Below are 24,922 nucleotides of genomic sequence, written 5' to 3'. Positions count from 1 at the left end.
ATCTGAGAAATTGTTTAACAGCTGGAGATGTCCCAACTTGTCCTTAAGGCTTCCAACGGAGGTGTTTTTCCTGTGGCGGCGTGCCGCGCCACCTGCCTGCCGACGCGCCAATCCGTCCGCACGTCTTTCATTACAAAATCTCCTTTAACAGTGGAATGTCCGGATAAACTGCTGATCCTGAGCTCTTCTGAAACTTCTCTGTTCTCTCACGACGTCCTGGGTCAACAGAGGCTTACATTTGGAGGTTTTCAGCTCGAAACAGGCTGACGACGGCGCCTCAGAGCGCTGCGTGACATCCCACTCCGTGGGCTGTCCTTAAAGCGACACTACCACTCCATAATCTCTCATCAGTCGTTAAAAGTTTCACCGAAAACCAGCTGAATTTCTCGAATGGTGTCCACTTCGATCTGCCTCACAGGTTCTGAAAAAATTTTGATAAAGTAAAGCGCCAGTCTCTCAGCAAGTTGTTAGACAAAGGAATTCCGACCAGAGGGCTGGACCACTCCTCACTCAAAGCCTGCCCACAGGCGAATAACGTAACCGACAGGCGTGAAAAAACTCTCGCATGCCCACGAGGGTTCAAGCTTGTCTGATGTAATCACACGTGATTCAAACCCATATAGTTTTTGAAAAAAATAAAAAGGTCCGATACTTTTCTCACAGATCTCGTATTTTCCACCTTACTCCCATTGATGAAACTTCTCATTTTCTGGATGAAAGCTTTAGCTTTATTAGGAGACGAGTGTGTTCAGGGCTCCCTGTTTGTTTACAAAATACACACATGATACAGACCCACACACACATTACAGACCTTGAAATCCAACAGCAGGGATTGATATTATCCAAAGATTTATGAACATACAAATTAACATGCTTATCCTTTATCATGATTTTCTCCATTGTGAGATATAAAAGTGTCTTATCATAGCGTTCGTGTGTATATGCATTATAACGCCTCAGCACACAAGCAAAGTTACAGTATTCCTCAGAACATCAATATACGTAACATGCATCCAGCAGCATACACGTTGTTGTCATAGGCAATTGCCTGTAAAGTTTTTTGGCAAGTTATAACTTTCTAAACAGTGTAATTTGTAATGAAAGCAGCTTACATTTGTGCGGCTCTTTCGGTGCCATGTTTGTTTCTTTGGAGACAGCGGTAAATGGAGTGAATCTGGATGCACACTCCATTTGGAGGGGTTTGTAGCCCTCCGCCTCGCTCCAAAAAGAGAATTGAGACCCCCCTTGTCTCTCATGCACACGCAAAACAGAGGGGAAGGGGTAAGGGGAAGGGCTGAGGGGTAGAATTGAGATTAGCCTTTATGTCAATTCAAAATGCATGATACCCAGCAAACGCATACATAAAAAGTTGTCTCACTTTAACTTTTCCCGTGTTGGCTGGTACCGCGCTGCTCTCCAAATTCGCCAGGCCGTCTTCATCAAGCTGGCTGCTTTGGCTGCTGTTCATTGTTGGACTATCCATGATAAAATCATCCGGAATATCCATATTGGGACCAACACACACTTCTCACCTCTTCATGTTAACATCAGTGGACTTGGGTTGCGCATGCTATGACTTCATCACTTTATGCAAAGCACGCATAAAGTTACTGCGGGCAGATACACACAGGTAGTGTAAATGTAAATCTATGCTATCGGCCCAGCAATACCTCAGTAAGTGTTAATAATGCACCACACATTTTCAATGGGCAACAGGTCTGGACTGCAGGCAGGCAGTCTAGTACCTGCACTCTTTTACTATGAAGCCACGTTGTTGTAACATGCACGTTTTCTGAAGTGTTCCTGAGCCCACGCAGTAAGATCCTTCACACAATGATGTCGGTTTTTAATGCACTGCTGCCTGAGGGATTGAAGGTTACGGGGATTCAATATTGGTTTTTGGCCTTGCCATTTATGTGTGGAAGTTTTCCAGATTCTCTGAATCTTCTGATTATATTTTGGACCATAGATGATGGAATCCCTAAATTCCTTGCAAGTGAACATTGACAAAGATTGTTCTTAAACTGTTGGACTATTTTTTTCACACAGTTGTTCACAAAGTGGTGATCCTCGCCCCATCTTTAGGGATACTCCTTTTATACCCAGTCATGACACTCACCTGTTTCCAATTCGATGTTCTTTGAACATTTATCAACTTTCCCAGTCTTTTGTTGCCCCATCCCAACTTTTTTGAAACGTGTTGCAGGCATCCATTTCAAAATGAGCAAATATTTGTACAAAAACAACAAAGTCTATCAGTTTGAACATTAAATATCTTGTCTTTGTGGTGTATTCAATTGAATATACGTGGAAGAGGATTTTCAAATCCTGGGTATGAACTCAGAAGTATATACCCAGCAGGGACTTACCTGGCTCTGAAGAGGTTCAGAAACATCACTTTTCAAGGGTGGCCTCTGTGGTGAACACACACAAAGTTGCTGGACCTCCTAAAATGGCCTGCAAATTCTTGCAATGAAAATGGACTTTGTCATAGAAGCTGAAAACATTCCTAAATTTCCTTGTTGCTGATTTCTACATGCACACTCATAGAACTGTAGGACTTTGAGGATGAAACCCGAACAGTATATTGTAATTGTGATTGTAAAAGGTATAGAAAAACAAGTTGGACACATTTGAAGGGGTACTCCTACATATTTCCCATATTAATTCAATGAGAAACAATACCCCATGAATAGCCACTTTCCTCAAGAAGGTTCAGTGTTCACAGAAACAGAGCCATGTGTTGGACAGTGGTGCATAACACTTGGAACAATTATGAGTAAGCACCTCATTATAATGCAAGGCATTTGCCCTTATATAGTTATACTGCTGTGATAACCAACTGAAGCTGGCAGTCAGATGTGTCGTTCTCAGGGCTGTGGGTAGGGGAAATTTGGAATGAGTATGTCTTTGTATGTGAGTTATGCTTCTCCTCACATTGTGGGGAAAACAATTATGTGAAAGAAGACATGAGCGTTTATTACTCACAGGGCCTGGAGGTGACAACAGGACCTCCACTGTGGCACAACCCCATAAAGAAGAAGACTGCTTTTCCACATCTTTTGTGCATTTCCTTTCAACTCATCTGGCAAACAGGATGAAATCACAGACTGGCTTGGATGTGCCTTGACCCAAAACCGCTCCAATCCTATAATAGAGTGATAAATGACCTACCAGTGAGTCAAGAATCTTTGGACCATACAAAGAGGAGGAGGAACAGGGAATGATTAGAGATTTGCCTTGTTTTGCAAGACTACAAGACTAGTGACACAGGAGGTTATAGATGAGACAGCTGTAGGACTCTGTTTTACTTTGTCAGTAGAGGAGGAAGTCGATGTTAGTGGAACTTTATGGTTTAGAGGTGAGGAATGAGGGAGAGATGAAGCACATCTCATTGTTGACCGCAGGGATTTTGGTGCTGACACAAAACGTCCCCTGCTTTATCCAACAGGGGCATTTCTCTGTCTTTGCTGACTGGGCTTCTTTGTATGAACACAAAGACAGTGTGGCATCAGAATCCTCCTTCAGACACAATCCAACCACTAGGAGCAGTGGGCAGCCACAGTCTGGCACTCGGGGACCAACTCCACATGCAAAATCCACACAGAATGGACCAGGATCTTTGATCCTTGCCTAAAAGGTGATGTTTTTGCTCCTGTTTCTTTCATATTTGCTTTGATCCTGTAATAAGGGTGGAAGTTACCAGGCTCAAGGGTTGTCTTTAGAGTGCCTTGTTTGGAGAGTGGCGTCAACTCAGAACATGGTGTCATTTTGGGTCCAACTGCGCTGAACTACTGAATGGACCTTTAATGTTTTCAACATTTTTTAAAAAATCATTTAACCACATACAGCAACACATCCAGGTACAGGTACTATCAAAATAAATATAAAAATAGTTAAGCTATCAAATTTACATAATTTTACAATTTATGATGATTTATTTAATTAATTTAAAGCCTGATTTATGCAGCTGCAGCTCTGTAACTCCATGTCATGCAATGACGTGCGTGACGGTTTTAAAGTTCTCAGTCTCTGGATTATACTTTATTATGGACTAATTTAATCCTCAACGAGCTTTTCTTTCTACAATCACCACCTCCAAATCAAAGGTAAGCTGTACATTTTCCGCTTTTACCGACTTTGTGTTGTAAATGTGCAGACTTTTCTGATTCATTTATCAGCGTGCCACCATATAACGTGATGGGAGATGAAGGACTAAAAGGAGAAAACTGTCAAATCACAGCCTTTTGTGTCTGATTTAACAGCTACATGTTAGGCTTCAGGTCCCAGTCTGAACACGGTTTGAAAAAATAAATGGTCAGACTTTTAATCACAGAAATGACTCCGATCCCACTTTCCACAAATCGGCAAGTGTCAGAGCTGAACTTTAATTTGTACCTCTGCACGTCCAGACTGCTCAGGGTTTTTAATGGAAATACATTGTAATCAGACAGGACGTTTATCCGATGTGAGCCATATGTATATAATGGATTAGTTACAGTCAGGAGGCACAGAACATCTATGGGAATCCTACATTGGGACCTGCACCTCATTAATGACCAGGTCAAAATTTCCTCTGAATTTTTTTTCTGCCAAATGTATTTGATCCACACAGATGCTGAGAATGACAGCCTCAACACTGCATTTAATCTATTATTAGACTCTATCGGCTTTGCTCAAAAAGTAAATGAGTCCACCCACCACTTTAATCATATTTTAGATCTTGTTCTGACTTATGGTATGGAAATAGAAGACTTAACAGTATTCCCTGAAAACTCCCTTTTGTCTGATCATTTTTTAATAACATTTACATTTACCCTGATGGACTACCCTGCAGTGGGGAATAAGTTTCATTACACTAGAAGTCTTTCAGAAAGCGCTGTAACTAGGTTTAAGGATATGATTCCTTCTTTATGTTCTCTAATGTCATATACCAACACAGAGCAGAGTAGCTACCTAAACTCTGTAAGGGAGTTAGAGTATCTTGTCAATAGTTTTACATCCTCATTGAAGACAACTTTGGATGCTGTAGCTCCTCTGAAAAAGAGAGCTTTAAATCAGAAGTGTCTGACTCCGTGGTATAACTCACAAACTCGTAGCTTAAAGCAGATAACCCGTAAGTTGGAGAGGAAATGGCGTCTCACTAATTTAGAAGATCTTCACTTAGCCTGGAAAAAGAGTTTGTTGCTCTATAAGAAAGCCCTTCGTGAAGCTAGGACATCTTTCTACTCATCACTAATTGAAGAAAATAAGAACAACCCCAGGTTTCTTTTCAGCACTGTAGCCAGGCTGACAAAGAGTCAGAGCTCTATTGAGCTGAGTATTCCATTAACTTTAACTAGTAATGACTTCATGACTTTCTTTGCTAACAAAATTTTGACTATTAGAGAAAAAATTACTCATAACCATCCCAAAGATGTATCGTTATCTTTGGCTGCTTTCAGTGATGCCGGTATTTGGTTAGACTCTTTCTCTCCGATTGTTCTGTCTGAGTTATTTTCATTAGTTACTTCATCCAAACCATCAACATGCTTATTAGACCCCATTCCTGCCAGGCTGCTCAAGGAAGTCCTACCATTATTTAATGCTTCAATCTTAAATATGATCAATCTATCTTTGTTAGTTGGTTATGTACCACAGGCCTTTAAGGTGGCAGTAATTAAACCATTACTTAAAAAGCCATCACTTGACCCAGCTATCTTAGCTAATTATAGGCCAATCTCCAACCTTCCTTTTCTCTCAAAGATTCTTGAGAGGGTAGTTGTAAAACAGCTAACTGATCACCTGCAGAGGAATGGTCTATTTGAAGAGTTTCAGTCAGGTTTTAGAATTCATCATAGTACAGAAACAGCATTAGTGAAGGTTACAAATGATCTTCTTATGGCTTCGGACAGTGGACTTATCTCTGTGCTTGTTCTGTTGGACCTCAGTGCTGCTTTTGATACTGTTGACCATAAAATTTTATTACAGAGATTAGAGCATGTCATAGGTATTAAAGGCATTGCGCTGCGGTGGTTTGAATCATATTTGTCTAATAGATTACAGTTTGATCATGTAAATGGGGAATCTTCTTCACAGACTAAAGTTAATTATGGAGTTCCACAAGGTTCTGTGCTAGGACCAATTTTATTCACTTTATACATGCTTCCCTTGGGCAGTATTATTAGACGGTATTGCTTAAATTTTCATTGTTACGCAGATGATACCCAGCTTTATCTATCCATGAAGCCAGAGGATACGCACCAATTAGCTAAACTGCAGGATTGTCTTACAGACATAAAGACATGGATGACCTCTAATTTCCTGCTTTTAAACTCAGATAAAACTGAAGTTATTGTACTTGGCCCCACAAATCTTAGAAGCATGGTGTCTAACCAGATCGTTACTCTGGATGGCATTTCCCTGATCTCTAGTAATACTGTGAGAAATCTTGGAGTTATTTTTGATCAGGATATGTCATTCAAAGCGCATATTAAACAAATATGTAGGACTGCCTTTTTGCATTTACGCAATATCTCTAAAATCAGAAAGGTCTTGTCTCAGAGTGATGCTGAAAAACTAATTCATGCATTTGTTTCCTCTAGGCTGGACTATTGTAATTCATTATTATCAGGTTGTCCTAAAAGTTCCCTAAAAAGCCTTCAGTTGGTTCAGAATGCTGCAGCTAGAGTACTGACGGGGACTAGCAGGAGAGAGCATATCTCACCCGTGTTGGCCTCCCTTCATTGGCTTCCTGTTAATGCTAGAATAGAATTTAAAATTCTTCTTCTTACTTATAAGGTTTTGAATAATCAGGTCCCATCTTATCTTAGGGACCTCATAGTACCATATTACCCCATTAGAGCGCTTCGCTCTCAGACTGCGGGCTTACTTGTAGTTCCTAGGGTTTGTAAGAGTAGAATGGGAGGCAGAGCCTTCAGCTTTCAGGCTCCTCTCCTGTGGAACCAGCTCCCAATTCAGATCAGGGAGACAGATACCCTCTCTACTTTTAAGATTAGGCTTAAAACTTTCCTTTTCGCTAAGGCTTATAGTTAGGGCTGGATCGGGTGACCCTGGACCATCCCTTGGTTATGTTGCTTTAGACTGTGTTTCATAATTATTGTATGGCCTTGCCTTTCAATGTGGAGCGCCTTGGGGCAACTGTTTGTTGTGATTTGGCGCTATACAAGAAAAAAGTTGATTGAAGTTGAAGTTGATTTGATCCATTATCAAAATGTTATCTGCATATGCACTGTAAAAACTATTAAAATATGACGAGAGATGAAGGACTGAAAGCAGCAAAGTGTGCAATCACTGTCAGGATTGGACCCTTATCGGGGTTTTGATTCTATTTTTTCCTCCTCCTTTTACCCACCATCTGAGCTTGCGAAATCGCAGGGTGTTCAAATACTTATTTTCCTCACTGTGTGTATATGTATGTGTGTGTATATATATATATATATATATATATATATATATATATATATATATATATATATATATATATATATATATATATATACGAGGTCTGTCCAAAAAGTATCGGACCTCTTTATTTTTTGCAAAAACCATATGGATTTGAATCACGTGTGATTGCATCAGCCAAGCTTGAACCTTCGTGCGCATGCGTGGGTTTTTTCACGCCTGTCGGTTGCGTCATTCGCCTGTGAGCAGGCTTTGTGTGAGCAGTGGTCCACCCCTCTCGTCGGATTTTTATTGCGAATAAATGTCTGAATGTCTAAATGTCTGAATGTCTAAATTGACCTGTATACCCGTTGTCGCAAATTTGCAACATACCATCATTATTATTACAACATTATAACATAAAGTCATTACCAGAATACCCAATATTACTATCTAGTTTTTGTGCAAAAGTGAAATTAATAATCTCAACATTATTTACCATCTACTTAAAGGCAAAAACACACACAAAACATTTTTTTATATACAGCTATATAAATTCGGGTGTTAAGGGGTTAAAGATCGCCCACAGCTGCTGAGAGTGCGCCGTTCTCCGAGCACCGATCGACAGGCTCAAACCCCGCTGAAACAACCAGATCATTTCCAGTGTGAAGGCTTTGTTGATCCGGGACGTCGTCTGACTTTCACAAAAAAGGCAAGACGTGGACATCAGCACTTTTTCGGCACATTCTACTGTTACAGGAGTTTTTTTCCATGGAAAGAGAAGCGGCGGATTGCACCACTGTGCCGTTCATGGTGCGGGACAAAACCACCTCCGTGTTGGTCTCACAGGACGGCTTTCAGGTGGCTTTCAGACGGCTTCTGGTTGCTTTTCAGTCATGTGAGTATCAGAGAAATTGTGCATGAGCTGGACATGCCCCAACATGTCCTGTGAGGCTTCATCACGGCGTTGCTTTGCACCATGCGGCTCCGCCGCGATGTGCGGAATTCCTCCGCTCCTCTTTCCATGACAAAAACTCCTGTAACAGTGGAATGTGCCGTTCATTTCTAAACTGGACGCTGTCTTAATCCGGTATGTCATCTGACTAGCACAGGAATTGCGGAAGACGTGGACATCAGCACTTTTTCGGCACATTGAGAGAGACGTACGGAGGAATTCTGCGTGTCGTGGCGGAGCCGCATGGTGCAAAGCAACGCCGTGATGAAGCCTCACAGGACATGTTGGGGCATGTCCAGCTCATGCACAATTTCTCGGATACTCACATGACTGAAAAGCAACTGGAAGCCGTCTGAAAGCCACCTGAAAGCCATCCTGTGAGACCAACACGGAGGTGGTTTTGTCCCGCGCCATGAGCGGCACGGTGGTGCAATCCTCCGCTTCTCTTTCCATAAACAAAACTACTGTAAACAGTAGAATGTGCTGAAAAAGTGCTGATGTCCACGCATTCTGCTTTTTTTGTGAAAGTCAGACGACGTCCCGGATCAACAAAGCCTTCACGCTGGAAATTATCTGGTTGTTTCAGCGGGGTTTGAGCCTGTCGATCAGCGCTCGGAGCGTGGCGCGCTCTCAGCAGCTGTGGGCTGTCTTTAAACCGGCTGGAGCACTCCTTAATCTGTGTAATCCCCATAAAATCGTTGCTGAAAGCCATCTAAATTTTCCGAATGGTGTCCAGCTGGAGGTCTCTCACAGTTTCTGGAAAAATTTGATGCAGCAAAGCTCCAAATCGTTCAGACATTTATTCGCAATAAAAATCCGACGAGAGGGGTGGACCACTGCTCAAACAAAGCCTGCTCACAGGTGAATGACGCAACCGACAGGCGTGAAAAAACTCATGCATGCGCACGAAGGTTCAAGCTTGGCTGATGCAATCACATGTGATTCAAATCCATATGGTTTTTGCAAAAAATAAAGAGGTCCGATACTTTTTGGACAGACCTCGTATATATATATATATATATATATATATATATATATATATATATATATATATATATATATATATATATATATACACACACATACATATACACACAGTGAGGAAAATAAGTATTTGAACACCCTGCGATTTCGCAAGCTCTCCCACTTAGAAATCATGAATGGGTCTGAAATTTTCATCTTAGGTGCATGTCCATTGTGAGAGACAATCTAAAAAAAAAAAATCCGGAAATCACAATGTATGACTTTTTAATAATTTATTTGTATGCTACTGCTGCAAATAAGTATTTGAACACCTGCGAAAATCAATGTAAATATTTGCTACAATAGCCTTTGTTTTCAATTTCAGAGGTCAAATGTTTCGTGTAGTTTTTCACCAGGTTTGCACACACTGCAGCAGGGATTTTGGCCCATTCCTCCACATCGATCTTCTCTAGATCAGTCAACTTACTGGGCTGTCGCTGAGAAACACAGAGTTTGAGCTCCCTCCAAAGATTTTCTATTGGGTTTAGGTCTGGAGACTGGGTAGGCCACTCCAGAACCTTGATATGTTTCTTACGGAGCCACTCCTTGGTTATCCTGGCTGTGTGCTTCGGGTCATTGTCATGTTGGAAGACCCATCCACAACCCATCTTCAGTGCTCTAAATGAGGGAAGGAAGTTGTTCCCCAAAATCTCGCAATACATGGCCCTGGTCATCCTCTCCTTAATACAGTGCAGTCGTCCTGTCCCATGTGCAGAAGAACACCCCCAAAACATGATGCGTCCACCCCCATGCTTCACAGTAGGGATGGTGTTTTTGGGATGGCACTCAGCATTCTTCTTCGTCCAAACACAGCAAGTGGAATTAGGCCCATAAATTCTATTTTGGTCTCATCTGACCACATAACTTTCTCCCATGACTCCTCTGGATCATCCAAATGGTCATGGGCAAACTTAATACAGGCCTGGACGTGTGCTGATTTAAGCAGGGGAACCTTCCGTGCCATGCATGATTTTAACCCATGACGTTTTAGTGTATTACCCACAGTAACCTTGGAAACAGTGGTGCCAGCTCTCTTCAGGTCATTGACCAGGTCCTCCCGTGCCGTTCTGGGCTGATTCCTCACCTTTCTTAGGATCATTGATACACCACGAGGTGGGATCTCATATGGAGCCCCAGTCCGAGGGAGATTGACAGTCATGTTTAGCTTCTTCCATTTTCTAATAATTGCTCCAGCAGTTGATATTTTTTCACCAAGCTGCTTGGCAATTGCCCCGTAGCCCTTTCCAGCCTTGTGGAGGTCTACAATTTTGTCTCTGGTGTCTTTGGACAGCTCTTTGGTCTTAGCCATGTTAGTAGTTGGAGTCTTACTGATTGTGTGGGGTGGACAGGTGTCTTTATGCGGCAAACAACCTCAAATAGGTGCTTCTAATTTGGAATAATAAGTGGAGTGGAGGTGGACTTTTTAGAGGCGGACTAACAGGTCTTTGAAGTTTGAAGGACCTAAATTACATGGTGAGGACTTTTCCAGGCATGCGAGTTGCAAGTAAAGGAAACACTTAAAAAGGTGGCGATTAAGAGGGCCATAGTTATGGAGTCTGGGGAGCAAAGCCCACCAGAAGCAAAAGATTTTTTTGCCATGCTTATGTTCCCAGCATATTTACTGAAAATAAAGTGTGATGGACATAAATGAGATGGTGAGGACTCTCTTTCCAGGCTTGTGAGAATGCAAATAAAGAAAATGCTTAAAGTGGCAGGGGTTAAGACGGCTGTAGCTATGCTAATGCTCTCCAGAAGAATTTACTGAATAAAATTCTGAAGGACCAAAATGACATGGTGAGATCCTGAAGAGCTTTGCTTGTTCATAGACATATTACTACTAGCAAACAGACAAATGGCAACAAAAACCTAACCTCCTAAGTGCCGGTAAATAAAGGTGCACTGACACGAGCATGCCTGAGACTTACGCAATAGCATGAACTGTGTCGTGAGAATACCACACGCTGTGTTCACAGCTGGATGCTATTCTTTGTTCTACCGGGTGCCACGTGCTCTGCGCTGGACAGTGCGTATATAAAATAATTATTTCGTGGTGGATTAGCCTCCTTTTTTCTGCAAATTGGCCGCTGAAAATGGCTGTAATCACTTCCTGAATCACAGAGGAGGCTGCAGCCGGAGCCGTTCGCGCGCACGTGTGTGCCTAACAAGCTGCAGAAAGCATTTTGAGCCATCTAAAAAGGCTTGATAAAACAGTTGTGTGTTCTTTCCTTCTTGTTTGCAGCTGTTAAAGTATGTTTATAACAGATTTAACTTCATGTTATAATCCTTCAGATGAGCTGCGCTCTGATGCGATCTGCTGAAGTCACCACTCGCTCTGTGCACTTCTTTAATCCACTTGAGCTGCATGTAGTGTTGGAGATTAGATCATGCCACATAGCATGACATTTGTGTGTGAACGATTTTGTTGCGAGGAGCCTGCATTCAACAATCTCCTAAGTTTGCATTAAGCAAAAGTCATAAAATTTCTTCAAAGACAGCTCAAGACCTGGGAAATATCAAGTTGCCAAAAGGAGGCTTTCCTGACCATAGCACAGGATGGCCAACTGTCATCAACCCCCACCACTAACAGGATTTAAGATTCTCTAAAGTGCATTCCTCACGGAGCTGTGAATCCCCTTATCAGTCCGAAACCAGATGTTGCCAACTCCTTTCTCATCTAAAACAACACAGACCCCAGAAAGACCTACTTTTCCCAAAGTCTAAACTATATGCCTTTACAACAAGATTCATGTAAAACCATACCACAGATGACTGCCATCAACTTGGGGTCAGGCGCCTTGGGGCAACTGTTTGTTGTGATTTGGCGCTATATAAGAAAAAAGTTGATTGATTGAACTTGGGAATCACACTGCAGTTTGTCTGGCTCAAATCGATGCAGGATTGACACATATAATATTTTACAATGAAATCCAAAACACAGTCCCTTCCAGTCCGTGAACCAAGAGTGACCCCTGTTGGACAAATTGGGGAAGGGCATGTAGCTAATTTGTACAGTATTATAAAGTTTAACCACCTTTAAAAAGTTGTACTTTGCTGTTGCAACCAGCAGAAAAAAAGAGGAAAAGGAAACAAACGTGATTAACCTCACACATGAAATTGATATATCTGGTAGTTTGTGCTCTGATCATAGATTGTAGAAAGTTTATCCAATGTGCCTTTTTCAGATATAATCGTGTATGTGATAGTTCTGAGGACATTGTTTACTAGAGTTTTGCAATACAGGACTTGCTTGGTTTGTAAGCAGGAATTTAAGAATAACAGACGCTGATTTATTATAAAACTAGACAAAGGAACGAAGAAGAAAACTACAGTACCCAGAAATTCCTGGGGGTGGAGCTTTTAACCCTTTAAAAGCAGGCGCCCCCAGGGAATCGTCCTCTTCCTTCGGTGCTTTCTCTTACGCACCCTTACTCTCTTCTTCTCTTTGTCGTTTCTTGGGTCTTGAGACGCGGCCTAGCTGTCCAAAATTATGACCCTTTGTCTGCAACCACAAGCTGTGTAAACTTATTTCTTTTTGTGTGCACCAACAAGAAATTCCTTTTTCCTTTTTTCTACAGATACCTTTTGTAAAGTTAAACGTGCAAGCGCATTTAACTTCCTTTTGCGATTTTTCAAGTTAAAACCTTTTTCTTCTTGAACTCCAAATTCATCTCGCAAAAATTTTTCTTACAAAGTCAGCTATTTTTGTATTGAGTTGTGTGATTTGATCTGGCTTCCAAAGACGACGACGAAAGACGAATTTTTGTTTTGGCAAATAGAATAATAAAGACAGCCTTTATTCTGACGATCCCAGACTACAAGCACTGCAGAGATAAAACACCCAGGTCAGCTGAGACATCAACAGCAATTTGAACTGCCGCCACAAGTCACAGCCTAACAATGGAAAGCGTCCCCGGTAACCCACGAAACGGGGCGGGGTGACCAGCAGAGTCTCTTTGTCAAGGTCTCTGAAGCAGCTGTGTGATGGATGGATTATCGACTGAAAATGAGACGATTCACAGCACATGACCTTCGGAGACCGATCTGCACAGCGCCTCCAAAGTAAGACCGGGCTACGGTGTCAGATAAAAACAGAGTGGATTTATTTTAATTCTATTTACCTTCATTAACAATATCTCCCGTTAATAAATACAGTGGTCCCTCGCTATAACGCAGTTCACCTTTCGCGGCCTCACAGTTTCGCGGCCTCGCAGTTTCGCAGATTTTTTTAGTGCAATTTTGCATGCATCATCTTCTTTTTTTTTTAACAGCACATTGTGTTCTGTGTCCTTATCAGGTGGGCAGGTCGCGGCACCGGTCGGCATCACCGCGATTGCTCTCACTGCCTCCGATACACTTACCGAGTCTGCAGGCTTGGTAAGCGAGACTTCTTGCAGAAAAATCCGCAGCGCTGCATGGTCTTGGTAACCGCAGCCACAGAACTCCGTGACCACTGAGAGAGGTTTGCATCTTTTTAATGACTTGGATTCTTTGCGGGGCCCGCATCCGTATCCCGCAACGGTAACACCAGAGGCAGTGAGCGAAGGGAGAGCATGTGCATTGTGTTCTGCATGTGTCTGTTTATAATCTTCTCGCCCAGAAGAAAAAAGAGTGCCAACAACTACCCATAACTGTGTTCTTCACTCAGTGGAAAAAGACGCTACAGCGGAGCGGTGCCAGGACAAAGAGGCGTGGTCAGAGGAACTGTCAAATACTGGTGAGTCACTATTAATAATTTCTTATGTGTCCAACCTCGCAGGTTGATCATTAAAATTAAATTTGTTAGTTCTAAAAGCCATCATAATTATTTATAGGAAAACATTCTATTTTTATTTCTCAAAAAAATGTTTGGACCTGAAAACAGGTTTTGATCTTTGGTTTCATTCTATAATAATAATCAATAATAAATAATAAATAATAATAATAATAATCATTCATTCTACTTATTTTTCTACTAAGGTTTGAACTTTGAGAGTGTTTACACAGGAGAGAAAAGTGAGAAAATGTTAATGCTATGTTAAGTAATCCAAATGTATGTACATACATATCATTCAGTCATAGGTGGTGTCCCCGGTATTTGAGGTAAAATTATTCACAAGTGATGATTTCACATATCCTAAAACACATATTATATTCTTCCTCCTGCTACAATTTTTTTTAACATTTCAAAATTCTCTGTACACAACAGCACGCACCACCAACTGTAGAATTTGTTGATAATCATTTTCTATTTTGAAAAGTATTTATTTATATATAACAAAAGTTTTCAAATTTGTAAAATGAATATTTGATAATTTTCTGTTTTATATCTTCTTTTTTCGGCTGCTTCCGTTTGGGGTCGCCACAGCAGATCAATCTTAGCTTGTCCTCTTTAACTTCTGTCACACCAAACATCCTCACCACATCCATAAACCTCCTCTTTGGCCTCCCTCTCCTCCTCCTGTCTGGTGGCTCCATCCTCAGCATCCTTCTCCCTATATAACCTGGGTCCCTCCTCTGCACATGTCTAAACCAGACTGCCTCTCTGATGTTGTCTCCAAACTGTCCCACCTGAGCTGGCCCTCTGATATTTCATTCCTACCCTTAGCAAAAAGTAGTACTGATAAGTATATAAAAAGTAAACTGGAAGTATACTTGAAACATACTTGCATGTACTACTTTTTGGTAAGGGTAATGGTGTCCATTCTCTTCACTTCCAAAGAGAATCACATCATCTTCAACTCTGCCACCTCCAGCTCTCTGTCCTGTCTTTTTGTTGGTGCCACCGTCTCTAAGCCGCACAACATAGCTGGTCTCACTACTGTCTTGCAGACTTTCCCCTTCACTCTTGCAGCTATACTTTGATTACAAATCACTCCTGCCACCTTTCTCCACCCTGCCTGTACTCTCTTCTTCGCCTCTCTACCACACTCGCCATTACTTTGGACAGCTGACCCCAAGTTTTTAAACTCAACTTTCATCACTCCAGCTCGTTGTCACCGCACTATTCCACTGGCCTCCCTCTCATTCACACACGTGCTCAGTCTTGCTCCTACCGACTTTCATTCCCCTTCTCTCTAGAGCATATTTCCATTTGCAAGTATCATAGTCCATGGAGACTCCTGTCCATCACCAAGGCAAACAAGAACAGACTCAGAGCTGATCCTTGGTGCAAACCCACCTCCACCTTGAATGAGTGTCATTTCTACTGCACATCTCACCGCTGTCACACTATCCTTGTACATGTCCTGCACTACCCTCATATGCTTCTCTGCCACTCCAGACTTCCTCATACAATACCACAACTCTCCTCGGCACAGTGTCATAAGTTTTCTCTAAATCCACAAACACACAATGTAACTCCTTCTGACCTTCTCTATACTTCTCCATCAGTCTTCTTCGAGCAAACATTGCATCAAATCAAAATCAAATGTATTAATTTATATGGCGCTAAATCTAGGCGCTTCACAAACATAATTAAAAAGCAACATAAAATGTTGCATATGTTGTGCTCTTTCTCAGCATGAAACCATATTGCTGCTCACAGATATTCACCTGTTTTCTAAGCCTAGCGCCTACCACTCTTTCCCATAATGTTGTGGCTGACCAACTTTATGCCTCTGTAGTTACTGCACCTCTGCACATCATCCTTGAACCAGCACACTTCGTCTCCACTCCTCAGGCATCCTCTCACCAAGATTTTATTAAACAATTGGGTTAGACACTTCACTGCAATCTCTCCTAGACATTCCCATGCCTTCACTGGAATGTAATCTGAACTAACGGCCTTTCCACTCTTCTTCTTCTTCATAGCTGCCTTTGCTTCATCCTTAATCTCTTACACTTCCTAATTTACTTTCCAGCCTTTTTTCTCTCATTTTCTTCATTCATCAGCTCCTCAAAGTATTCCCTCCACCTTCTCAACACACTCCTCACTTCTCAGCACTTTACCATCTGTATGCTTTATCACTAACCTGCTGCACATTCTTTACAGCTCTGTCACTCTGTTTGGCCAATTGGCCAATCTGGCCTTTTCTCCTTCCCTACTATTCAACTTCTTGTACAGCTCACAATATGTGTTTTCCTTCGCTTTTGCCATGCCAATCGCATGCCGCTTCATCGTACTCCTGTCTTTCTTCATCTCTGTGACTATCCCAAATTTTTTTCACCAATCTCTTTCTCCTGATGCTTTCCTGGACATGTTTGTTCCACCACCAATTCTCATTTTCTTTCTGCTGTCCAGATGTCTCACCCAGTACCTTCGTAGGTGTCTCCCTCACTACATCTGCAGTACTTTTCCAGTTGTCCAAAATTGTCTCCCCTCCATTCAGTGCCTCTCTCACCTGAATTTAACACAACAGTCTTCCTCTGTCAGCTTCCATCATCTGATCCTTTGAGCTCTCACTCTCCTCTTCTTCTTAACCTCTAAAGCCATCCTACAAATCACCACCCTTTGCTGTCAAGCTACACTCTCTCCTGCCACCACCTTAGTCTCCAATTTCTTTTAGCTTGCATCTCCTACAAAGAATGTAGTCCACCTGTGTGCCCCTTTCTCCACTCATGTCAACCTGTGCTTCTCCCTTTTCTAAAAGTCGGTATTCACTACAGCCATTTCCATCCTTTTTGCAAAATCAACTACCATCTGTTCTTCTGCATTCTTGTCCTTGATACCATATCTATCCATTACTTCCTCATTACCTCTGTTCCCTTCGCCAACATGCCCATTGAAGTCCACTCCTATCAGCACTTTTTCATGTTTAGTCACACTCCTCTGTTTTCTATCATAAAATTGGATATACTGAGATTGGACAAGATAAGCAATTGATGTTACCTTTGGTTTTGGGAGTCTCAGAAACAGCCACAGGTGTTATTAACTCCTTCAAAGTTGTTACGGTCTTGGTGGCTTCCCTCACTTATCTTCTTCCGGGTTCACTGTTTTTGAGAGCTACCTACTCCACACAGATCTATCATACAGTACCACACAGTTTCTGTTTCTTATAAATTTACTCCAAGACATATTCATTGACTTCCAAATGTTCATAGATCCATCCCCCAAAAAACTGTAAAAGCTACAATTTAATTTTAATATATCAATGGGTGCCATACTCATGCATTGCATTATTTTGGCTTTGGCCTTTTTATTAAATATACGTATAATGTTGTACAGATTTGTTTCACTGTGACTTTTAAGGGTGGAATGTTAAAAATTTTAATGTGGAGACATCTAAATTCCTTTATTTAAAAAAAATAAGTTGTTTAAAAGCTGAAGGGTTACTAAACATTTTCAAGCCACTGTATCTACTCTGGGAAAAAGCAATATTGTTCACAGACATCTTATAATCACTTGAATCATTTATCATTGTTCAGTCTGATTGACAGAAGAGTGAAAATGCCAGATGCGCGCACACACATGCACACATTTGTGTTTATGTGGAGGCAAAAATGAAACATTCCCTTGAAGCCAAACACTGAGAACAGACACTGTGTTAATCAGTCAAATATGTCAGCAACCACCGAACACTCTATAGGGATGAGTGCTGATGCTTCATATTAACTCTATTGTTCTTTTCTACATCTGTGTTGCATAATCTTGCCTTTTAACAAAATGGTTTTCAGGAGGAGCATAAATTTTAGACACAGTTTTATTTCAAAAGTACACAAACAGGACTAATATCGTTCAATAAGGCAAAGCTCAAATATTAACAACCACTCACATCAGAGGACTCAAAATCTCAAAGTCACAGTTTATAGGTACCACTTGCAAATCATAAATAAAACTTTTTTTAAAATTGATGTATACACTGTAACTTTTCCTTTTGAAAAAGGAGCATTTGACAAACATCATGACAATCCCAATCACAGTCAATCTTTATCATCAATGTTTTTTTTTCTTCGGAATCATAAAGGTCCATGAAAACTCTACGTAGACCAGGGGAAGGTGTGTCTGTCATTCACCACCATTATGCAGTTCTAATGCCCAGTTCCAAGCCCAGATACAGACCCTTAGCTGCTACTGGGAAGGATTGAACTGAGTCAGTGGTTATTACTGTCCCACTCGCATGTTTTTTTAGGTCTTAAATGCATTTTTAGAATCAGGTTACTACCTTTTTTTTTCTTTTTTTTAAAATTTGAACAAATAAAAACCCTTTGTGCAGCTCCTCTCGTACTGCTAAAGCACCTTATTGGTTACTACTTAGCAGCTGCAAAAACAATCCGATGTTAATCCTTCCAAGTAAGGACCTGACGGGGAGGAAGCTGGAGGGCCGTAGGGGAAGTGGACTTTGGAATTGCACACAACTTTTGTGGAGACATGATCTTTATTTTGTTATTGGTATCTGAGGCCTCGTAGAGATTCTTTTGCATGCTGAGCCAAGCCGATCTGAGTCAGTCAGTAGATGGAGAGATGTGGCCAACTCCGGTCACCTAGGGAACAGTGCCAGGAGGACGCAAAGCAGTCGTGCTGCAAAAGACGGGGTCAGAAACACAGCTCCTCCACACTCCATTGAGTTCTCCTAAAGAAAGGATCATATACATCATTATTATATGGTATGGGATTTTGCCAACTTCTGAATGGCCCATTCGCCACTTTCTGAGCTGTACCCATGGAGCTGTATATAAGAACTAGAAAGCGCAGTAGCGCTGAGCCGTGTGCCGACAAGGAGGCGTGATCGCCATTTTAATTCCGGGCAAGTTAGTGATTAGCGTGCATAGAAGTTCAAGAAGCAGGTGGAATATGCCGGAAAGCTGCGCATGTTGGCAAAGCCACAAACGGAGGAACAAGGGAGACAATATTTCCTTCCATAAGTAAGTGGTTTTGGTTATCCTTGTCACTTTGTCCGTGATATTTGGATGATAAACAGCTGTATGTTTCCTGCCGTGTCACCCGATGACACGGACCATTAACTCTTCACTTATGTCTAGTTGATATTTTCCACTGCTAGACCAATGTCTAGTTAAAATACTTGTCGTTAGTGATTAAAATTGTTCGACAAGACTGGGGATTTTTTTTTTAATTTGCACCTTAAAATAATGAGATTATAATGACCCTCGCTATGCCGCTCACAGTCACACCCACACATACAGATGTGTACCCACACCACTGACTTCATGAATGAAACTCGGTCAATAAAGGATAATTGTGTAAAAAATATATATATAAATGTATTGTAATGGTTTTAGGAGCTGCGCTGCGTTGAACACAGCAGCACCTCAGCCTAGCAGCGTAGCGTAACAGCGCAGATCCGTGTAACTTTCAACACTAATATTTGGGGATGTGTGTGTGTCAGAGTAAGTTTAATACTTCCATTTTTCTTCCGCTTTATCCGGAGTCGGGTCGCGGATAAAACTAAACTTGAGTTAGAAGTTCAATACTTTCCTGACATAATTTAATGTAATTAGTTTTACTGGCTCGATATCCAGGTCAAAATGGCATTTTAACACGTATTTTGTGAGCATTTTTCTGAGTGTGTTCAGTCGCGAATCTCCATTGAAAATGCATTAACATCCGGGTACTTCATCAATATTTTGCCCGGTTAGGAGATGTCATGTCGCTGTCCATGAAGGGACGATTTTGTTTAGTGTGCAGCACTGGGAGTGCGCGCTCTAGTACTCATATACAGCTCCATGGCTGTACCACATGCAGAGTTGACTGCTGGTGGAGCCGAGTAGAGGGCGTGCAAAACGAGTACCTTGTGTGCAACGTAGTGCCAGCTAATCGAGTGACACCTTCTATCGATAACGACCAATCAGATAATGCAATACAACGCCTACTTTGGCTGTCAGTTTGTTGACAAGATGGCAGAAGACAGGTTTGTGTCTATTAGGAGGTTTGTGTCTGTCCAGGATGGGGTGGGCGAGGTGAACCCCATCCTGACCAGGTCTGCATAATCATTGGGACACCTCATCAAAAGTCTATAATTGTATATAATATACTTCAAATAAAAGGACAGAATCAATAGATAATAGATTGTTTTACTGTGTAATGGTGAGGACATGCCACAGTCAGTGCATTAGGTACACTGCATCAGCAAAGTGTTGGGCTCCCTTTGGTCTTCATAACTGCTTCAACTGCATTGATTCAGCAAGGTGCTGTAAACATTCCTCAGTGGTTTTGGCCCATATTGACATGACAGCATCATGCAATTGCTACACCAAACTACAACTACTACTACTTTTTCTGACTGCTTCCATTAGGGGTAGCCACAGCAGATGAATTATCTCCATTTCACCCTGTCCTATTCATCTTCCTCCATCACACAACAACTTACATGTCCTCTCTTATCACATACATGAATCTCCTCTTTGGCCTCCCTCTTCTCCTCCTACCTGGTAGCTCCATCAACTCAGACATCCTTCTCCAAATATACCCCACTCCCATCCCACCTGCACATGCCCAAATCATCTCACCATCTGTCACCAAAACTGTACTGCCTCTGATATTTACCACTCCAAATCTTGGAAATAATACTTTCTTGAATTGCCCGAAAAACTATCTCATACACGCATAAAACGTTTTTGTAATATTTCAGGGTTTTTCCCAAAATACATGCCTTTCCATTAAGCATATTTTCAATTATATACTTCAAATTCTGCAATTTGGATGGTAATGGAAACCTGTCTTTTGTCACTCCAAAGGAAAATTGGAGCATGAGCATTATGCACATTACACCATGACCACCAGTTTGAATTGTTGGTACAATGCAGCATGAATCTATGCTGCTGACAGGAGTAGCATCTGGTGCAGTGTTCTTCTGGTGTAGCCCATCTGTTTTAAGGTTTGATGGCTCAGAACTGCTTTTTTACAGCATACCTTAGTTCTAATGAGTGGTCATTTGAGTTAATTGCTCCTTTCAATCAGCTTGTAAGAGTCTGGCCATTCTCTATCTCCAACTGCCGCTCACTGAATGTTTTTCTTTTTTGGTCCATTGTCCTTCAGCTGCTCCGTTGTTTTCACTCAGGGTTGCCACAGCAGATCTGAGATGGATCTACCTGTTGATTTGGCACAAGGTTTACACTGGATGCCTTTCCTGGTGCAACTCCTTGTTACAGGGGGAATGGGTAGGTGTGGGGTTTGAACCACAAAACTGCCATACTGGAAACAAGTGCACTTAACCACTTGGCCACCACCCCTGTAGGTGTTGCTTCTACCCGTGTAGCTAAAACAGGTGATTTCACTGATAAGCTCCTCTACCTGTCTGAAGAGTTGAACTAACCGGAATCAGCTGGTTTAGTTTGTGAATGGAACAAATAGAACTTTACTCACTAAAGCCAGGGTTTTCCACCACTACCAAGAGGGAACTGTGCATGAAAATGCCAGTAGATACACTATTTCTGAAATACTCAAGCCAACTCATCTGACAGCAACAACTGTAACCCATTCCAAATCACCTAAATTACCTTTTTTCCCCCATTCTGATGGTTGGATTGACCTTCAGCAGATCATCTTCACTGTGTTTATATACCTACATGGATAATATTTCTGCCACATGATTGACTGTTGAGACATTTGTTATAATGAACAGCTGAACAAGTATACCTTATGAAGTGGACATTGACTGTATCTAGTATGTGTATGTCTGTGTGTGTGTGTGTGTGTGTGTGTGTAAGCTTGTGTGGTAAGGGTGCAAATACCTCTGGATGAAAAGGGTGACAGGTATCTGGGCGCCTTCTGTCCTTTTGCAACTTCAGTCGCTCACATTTGAGAGATTCATTATGTGCAGCTGAAGTTAAAGCCAACAAATGAAACACAATGTGCACCTACCGGTGTGTATTTTTGGTCTACACAGAAAAAGAATGTTTCTTTTTCAGGCACCATGGAAAGATACTCTGTTTAAGGCCCACAGCATATTGTGCAAAAAAAGCAAAATGCCAACTTTGTGGCACATTTGAGGGCTCTCTAAAGTCACGTAGCAACAGAAGAGCAGTGTTTATGTGACAGCACACAGTCCACAAAAATAAACAGTGGTCGATGTGTATACACAGTGTGACTGTACTGCATACAATTTTAGAGAAAAGCAAGATTGTTGGAGAATCCAGAGCTGGTTGTGCGGTGACTGACTCAGTTCCTTCACTCTGAGCTCAACCTGAAGACTTCAAAAAGATACACAAGTAAAAAATGCACCATAAAACATGAAAGAACTTGCAAAAGTTCATGAAATTTCCCTCCTGATTAAAATGCTGGCAGTTAAAACACTTTGGGAACATATATTTTTTTTAAGTGATGGCACAAACAACACTTGAAATTTTAAATGGTAAATGGATTGCATTTATGTAGCGCTTTTCCATCTGCATCAGACGCTCAAAGCGCTTTACAAATTTTGAGCGTAATGGACCAATTGCTTCACGAATAATAAACAAACACTTTGTTTTGAAATACTCCAAACGCTAAATGGAACAACTGCTTCAAATAATTCACCTTTATGTCTTATCTTGTAATCATGAATCAAATTAATTCTAAATATAAATTATATTTTGCCATCCTATCCAGGGTGTGCACTGCCTCAGGCCCCATGACTGCTGGGATTCTCTCTTTCTCTACTTTTTTTTTAAAGGCATGGAGCATAATGAAACAATGACATGAAATAATGATTCACTTTCTGGACCCTCTCGAAACACTCAATAAAATATTTCTTCAGAAAATGATCTATTGTCTTAAGAAACTTGAAACGATTGTTGTTGTTCAATGGGCTGTCCCCAGTCACTCAGGGTCACCGCACTGGATCTGGTACAGATCCACATTGGGATTTGGTAAAACTTTAACAGCAGATGTACCGCCTCACATAACTCCAGTTCTTCTGTCTTCATCCACCCAGCTGTAAATGGGTAGCAGCATTTGCTGGGAAAGTATCGTGTGTTAGACTGGCAGACTCTCATCTGCTCATCTCTGGGGTCCCCTGGCTAGCACATCCGTATCTAATAATTTTTTTGTGACAGAGACAAGCTTCTTACATGAGGGTGACAAGATTTGCAGATTGTTTGCCTGAAATGGACAATGCAGTGATGACATAATCCTTTCTGGAAAAATTCCATTCAACTTCACCACTCTCTTAAGCCAAAGTGACAAGTCACAAATCTTACTAACTTGTAGTATAACTATCCGGAGATAGTTCAAATACAGTACAAAGTCAGTTTACAGGCATCTTCAACACAAATTCAACTCTGCAACTCCTGCAAACAGCATTTCCCCTTTGACCAGTGAAGGATATACATGATTTTGATGGGATCCATGGTGATTGGCTCAAACATGCTGCAGTCACACTTGTTGTCCACGACCACCATGAACAGATTACTGCTGGGGATCTGCTGGATCACAAAGGATCTGCCAGTCAAAGCACAAGCAGAGACAGAAGAGGTGAGAGGAGAAGAAGGGAAAGGGTGGGGCAAAGTGGTTGGACCGGCTGGGCGACGAGGTTTGTGGCACGACGCAAATTTCCATATTCACATTCTCTCCAGACTGCATGTCTAGAAAAGGACACATCTCACCCCAGCTGTCAGTGAATGGACACAATTGGACTCATGCGCAGTATACCTTCTCTAATTCACACAATCTCTTTCTCTTCCGTGCTCTTGTCTCTTTTGTCTTTGTTACATCCTATCCGAGGCAAGCGGCAATGAAGTGTTGCTGAATATAAAACACTCCAAAGGGAAACAAATGAGAACCACACCGGTACTGGCGGTTTTCCGCGGTTGTGCTTTACTGACCTGAAGGTTCAGACCTCATCATGGCCCCCTGCTCTGTGATTTATAACAGAGGATAAGCTTTATGAAGAAGAGAGGTCATAAAGATGATTTCTTCTTTCTGTCACCCTCTTTATCTCTCACTTCACTCAGCCTCTCTCCTGCCACAGCTGGCTGATTGATGGAGTTCACTGTGAGACATTTATCAGATACGTATGAGAAGATGCACGTGTGGCTGAGGCGAATGCACTGACCCAGACATATGCACATGCGCTTTCTCTATTCCTGTGCGCGACTGAAACTGAGACAGAGCGAGGGAGGAGCTGGCATGGCACAAATATCTTCACCCGTGCTAATTTAATACCATGACCGATTTAACCTGACCACATCTGCACGCCGACCTGCTGCGTCTGAACACAGTTATCCCACCATGAGCGACTAAACCCCACCAACCCGGCAAATAGGTTGAGCCAATCCCAATCAGGCTGAATTAGGATCTGCCGATGTTTAATAATCCATGCTCGCCCCTGCAGAACGCCAAGCCAGCCTGGCTCCGCCTGCTGATGGAAAGCAGAGCAAGTGTTCTTGGAGAAGAGACTTAAACCTATCCTGACAGCGCAGCTGCTGGCCTTGAACATACCCAGTACCGGGAAAAGGAGCACCATGGTGCCTAGAGTGTAAATGTATACACACAGATGTGTACAGTATGTGCTCACATAGAGGTCACAGTGTCGACATGGTCACTTAGCGCCATGAGGTCTTGAGATTTTGGAAGGTCGACATGTCCAGATTGTTTGTTTGATTAAAAAAAAAAAGTTGTCTTCTCCTCGTGGTTCTGGCAAAAAAGTCTCACACAGTCTGTGGCTGAATAATAGGACTTAACACTTTTTTTATGAAATATGAATTTGT

At 41.8% G+C, this 24,922-nt stretch overlaps 1 protein-coding gene across 1 annotated transcript in view; it reads right to left on the bottom strand.

Annotated features, from left to right (window-relative positions):
- Nucleotides 1–12,673: 12,673 nt before the first annotated feature.
- The window catches only part of cacna2d3a (calcium channel, voltage-dependent, alpha 2/delta subunit 3a), a 629,699-nt gene continuing 617,450 nt past the window's right edge, over nt 12,674–24,922 (bottom strand). Inside the window, exons 35-38 of the mRNA XM_034172543.1 lie at nt 23,542–23,654; nt 21,968–22,050; nt 18,442–18,849; nt 12,674–12,684 (exon numbers count right to left, since the gene is read on the bottom strand). Coding sequence (XP_034028434.1) covers nt 18,757–18,849; nt 21,968–22,050; nt 23,542–23,654 — 289 coding nt within the window. The 3' untranslated portion in view covers nt 12,674–12,684; nt 18,442–18,756. The remainder of the gene's footprint in view (nt 12,685–18,441; nt 18,850–21,967; nt 22,051–23,541; nt 23,655–24,922) is intronic.

Source organism: Thalassophryne amazonica, chromosome 6, assembly GCF_902500255.1.
Source record: "Thalassophryne amazonica chromosome 6, fThaAma1.1, whole genome shotgun sequence".
Taxonomy (NCBI): Eukaryota; Metazoa; Chordata; class Actinopteri; order Batrachoidiformes; family Batrachoididae; genus Thalassophryne; species Thalassophryne amazonica.
Note: the sequence above shows the minus strand (reverse complement) of the source record. Positions and strands in the feature narration are given on the sequence as shown.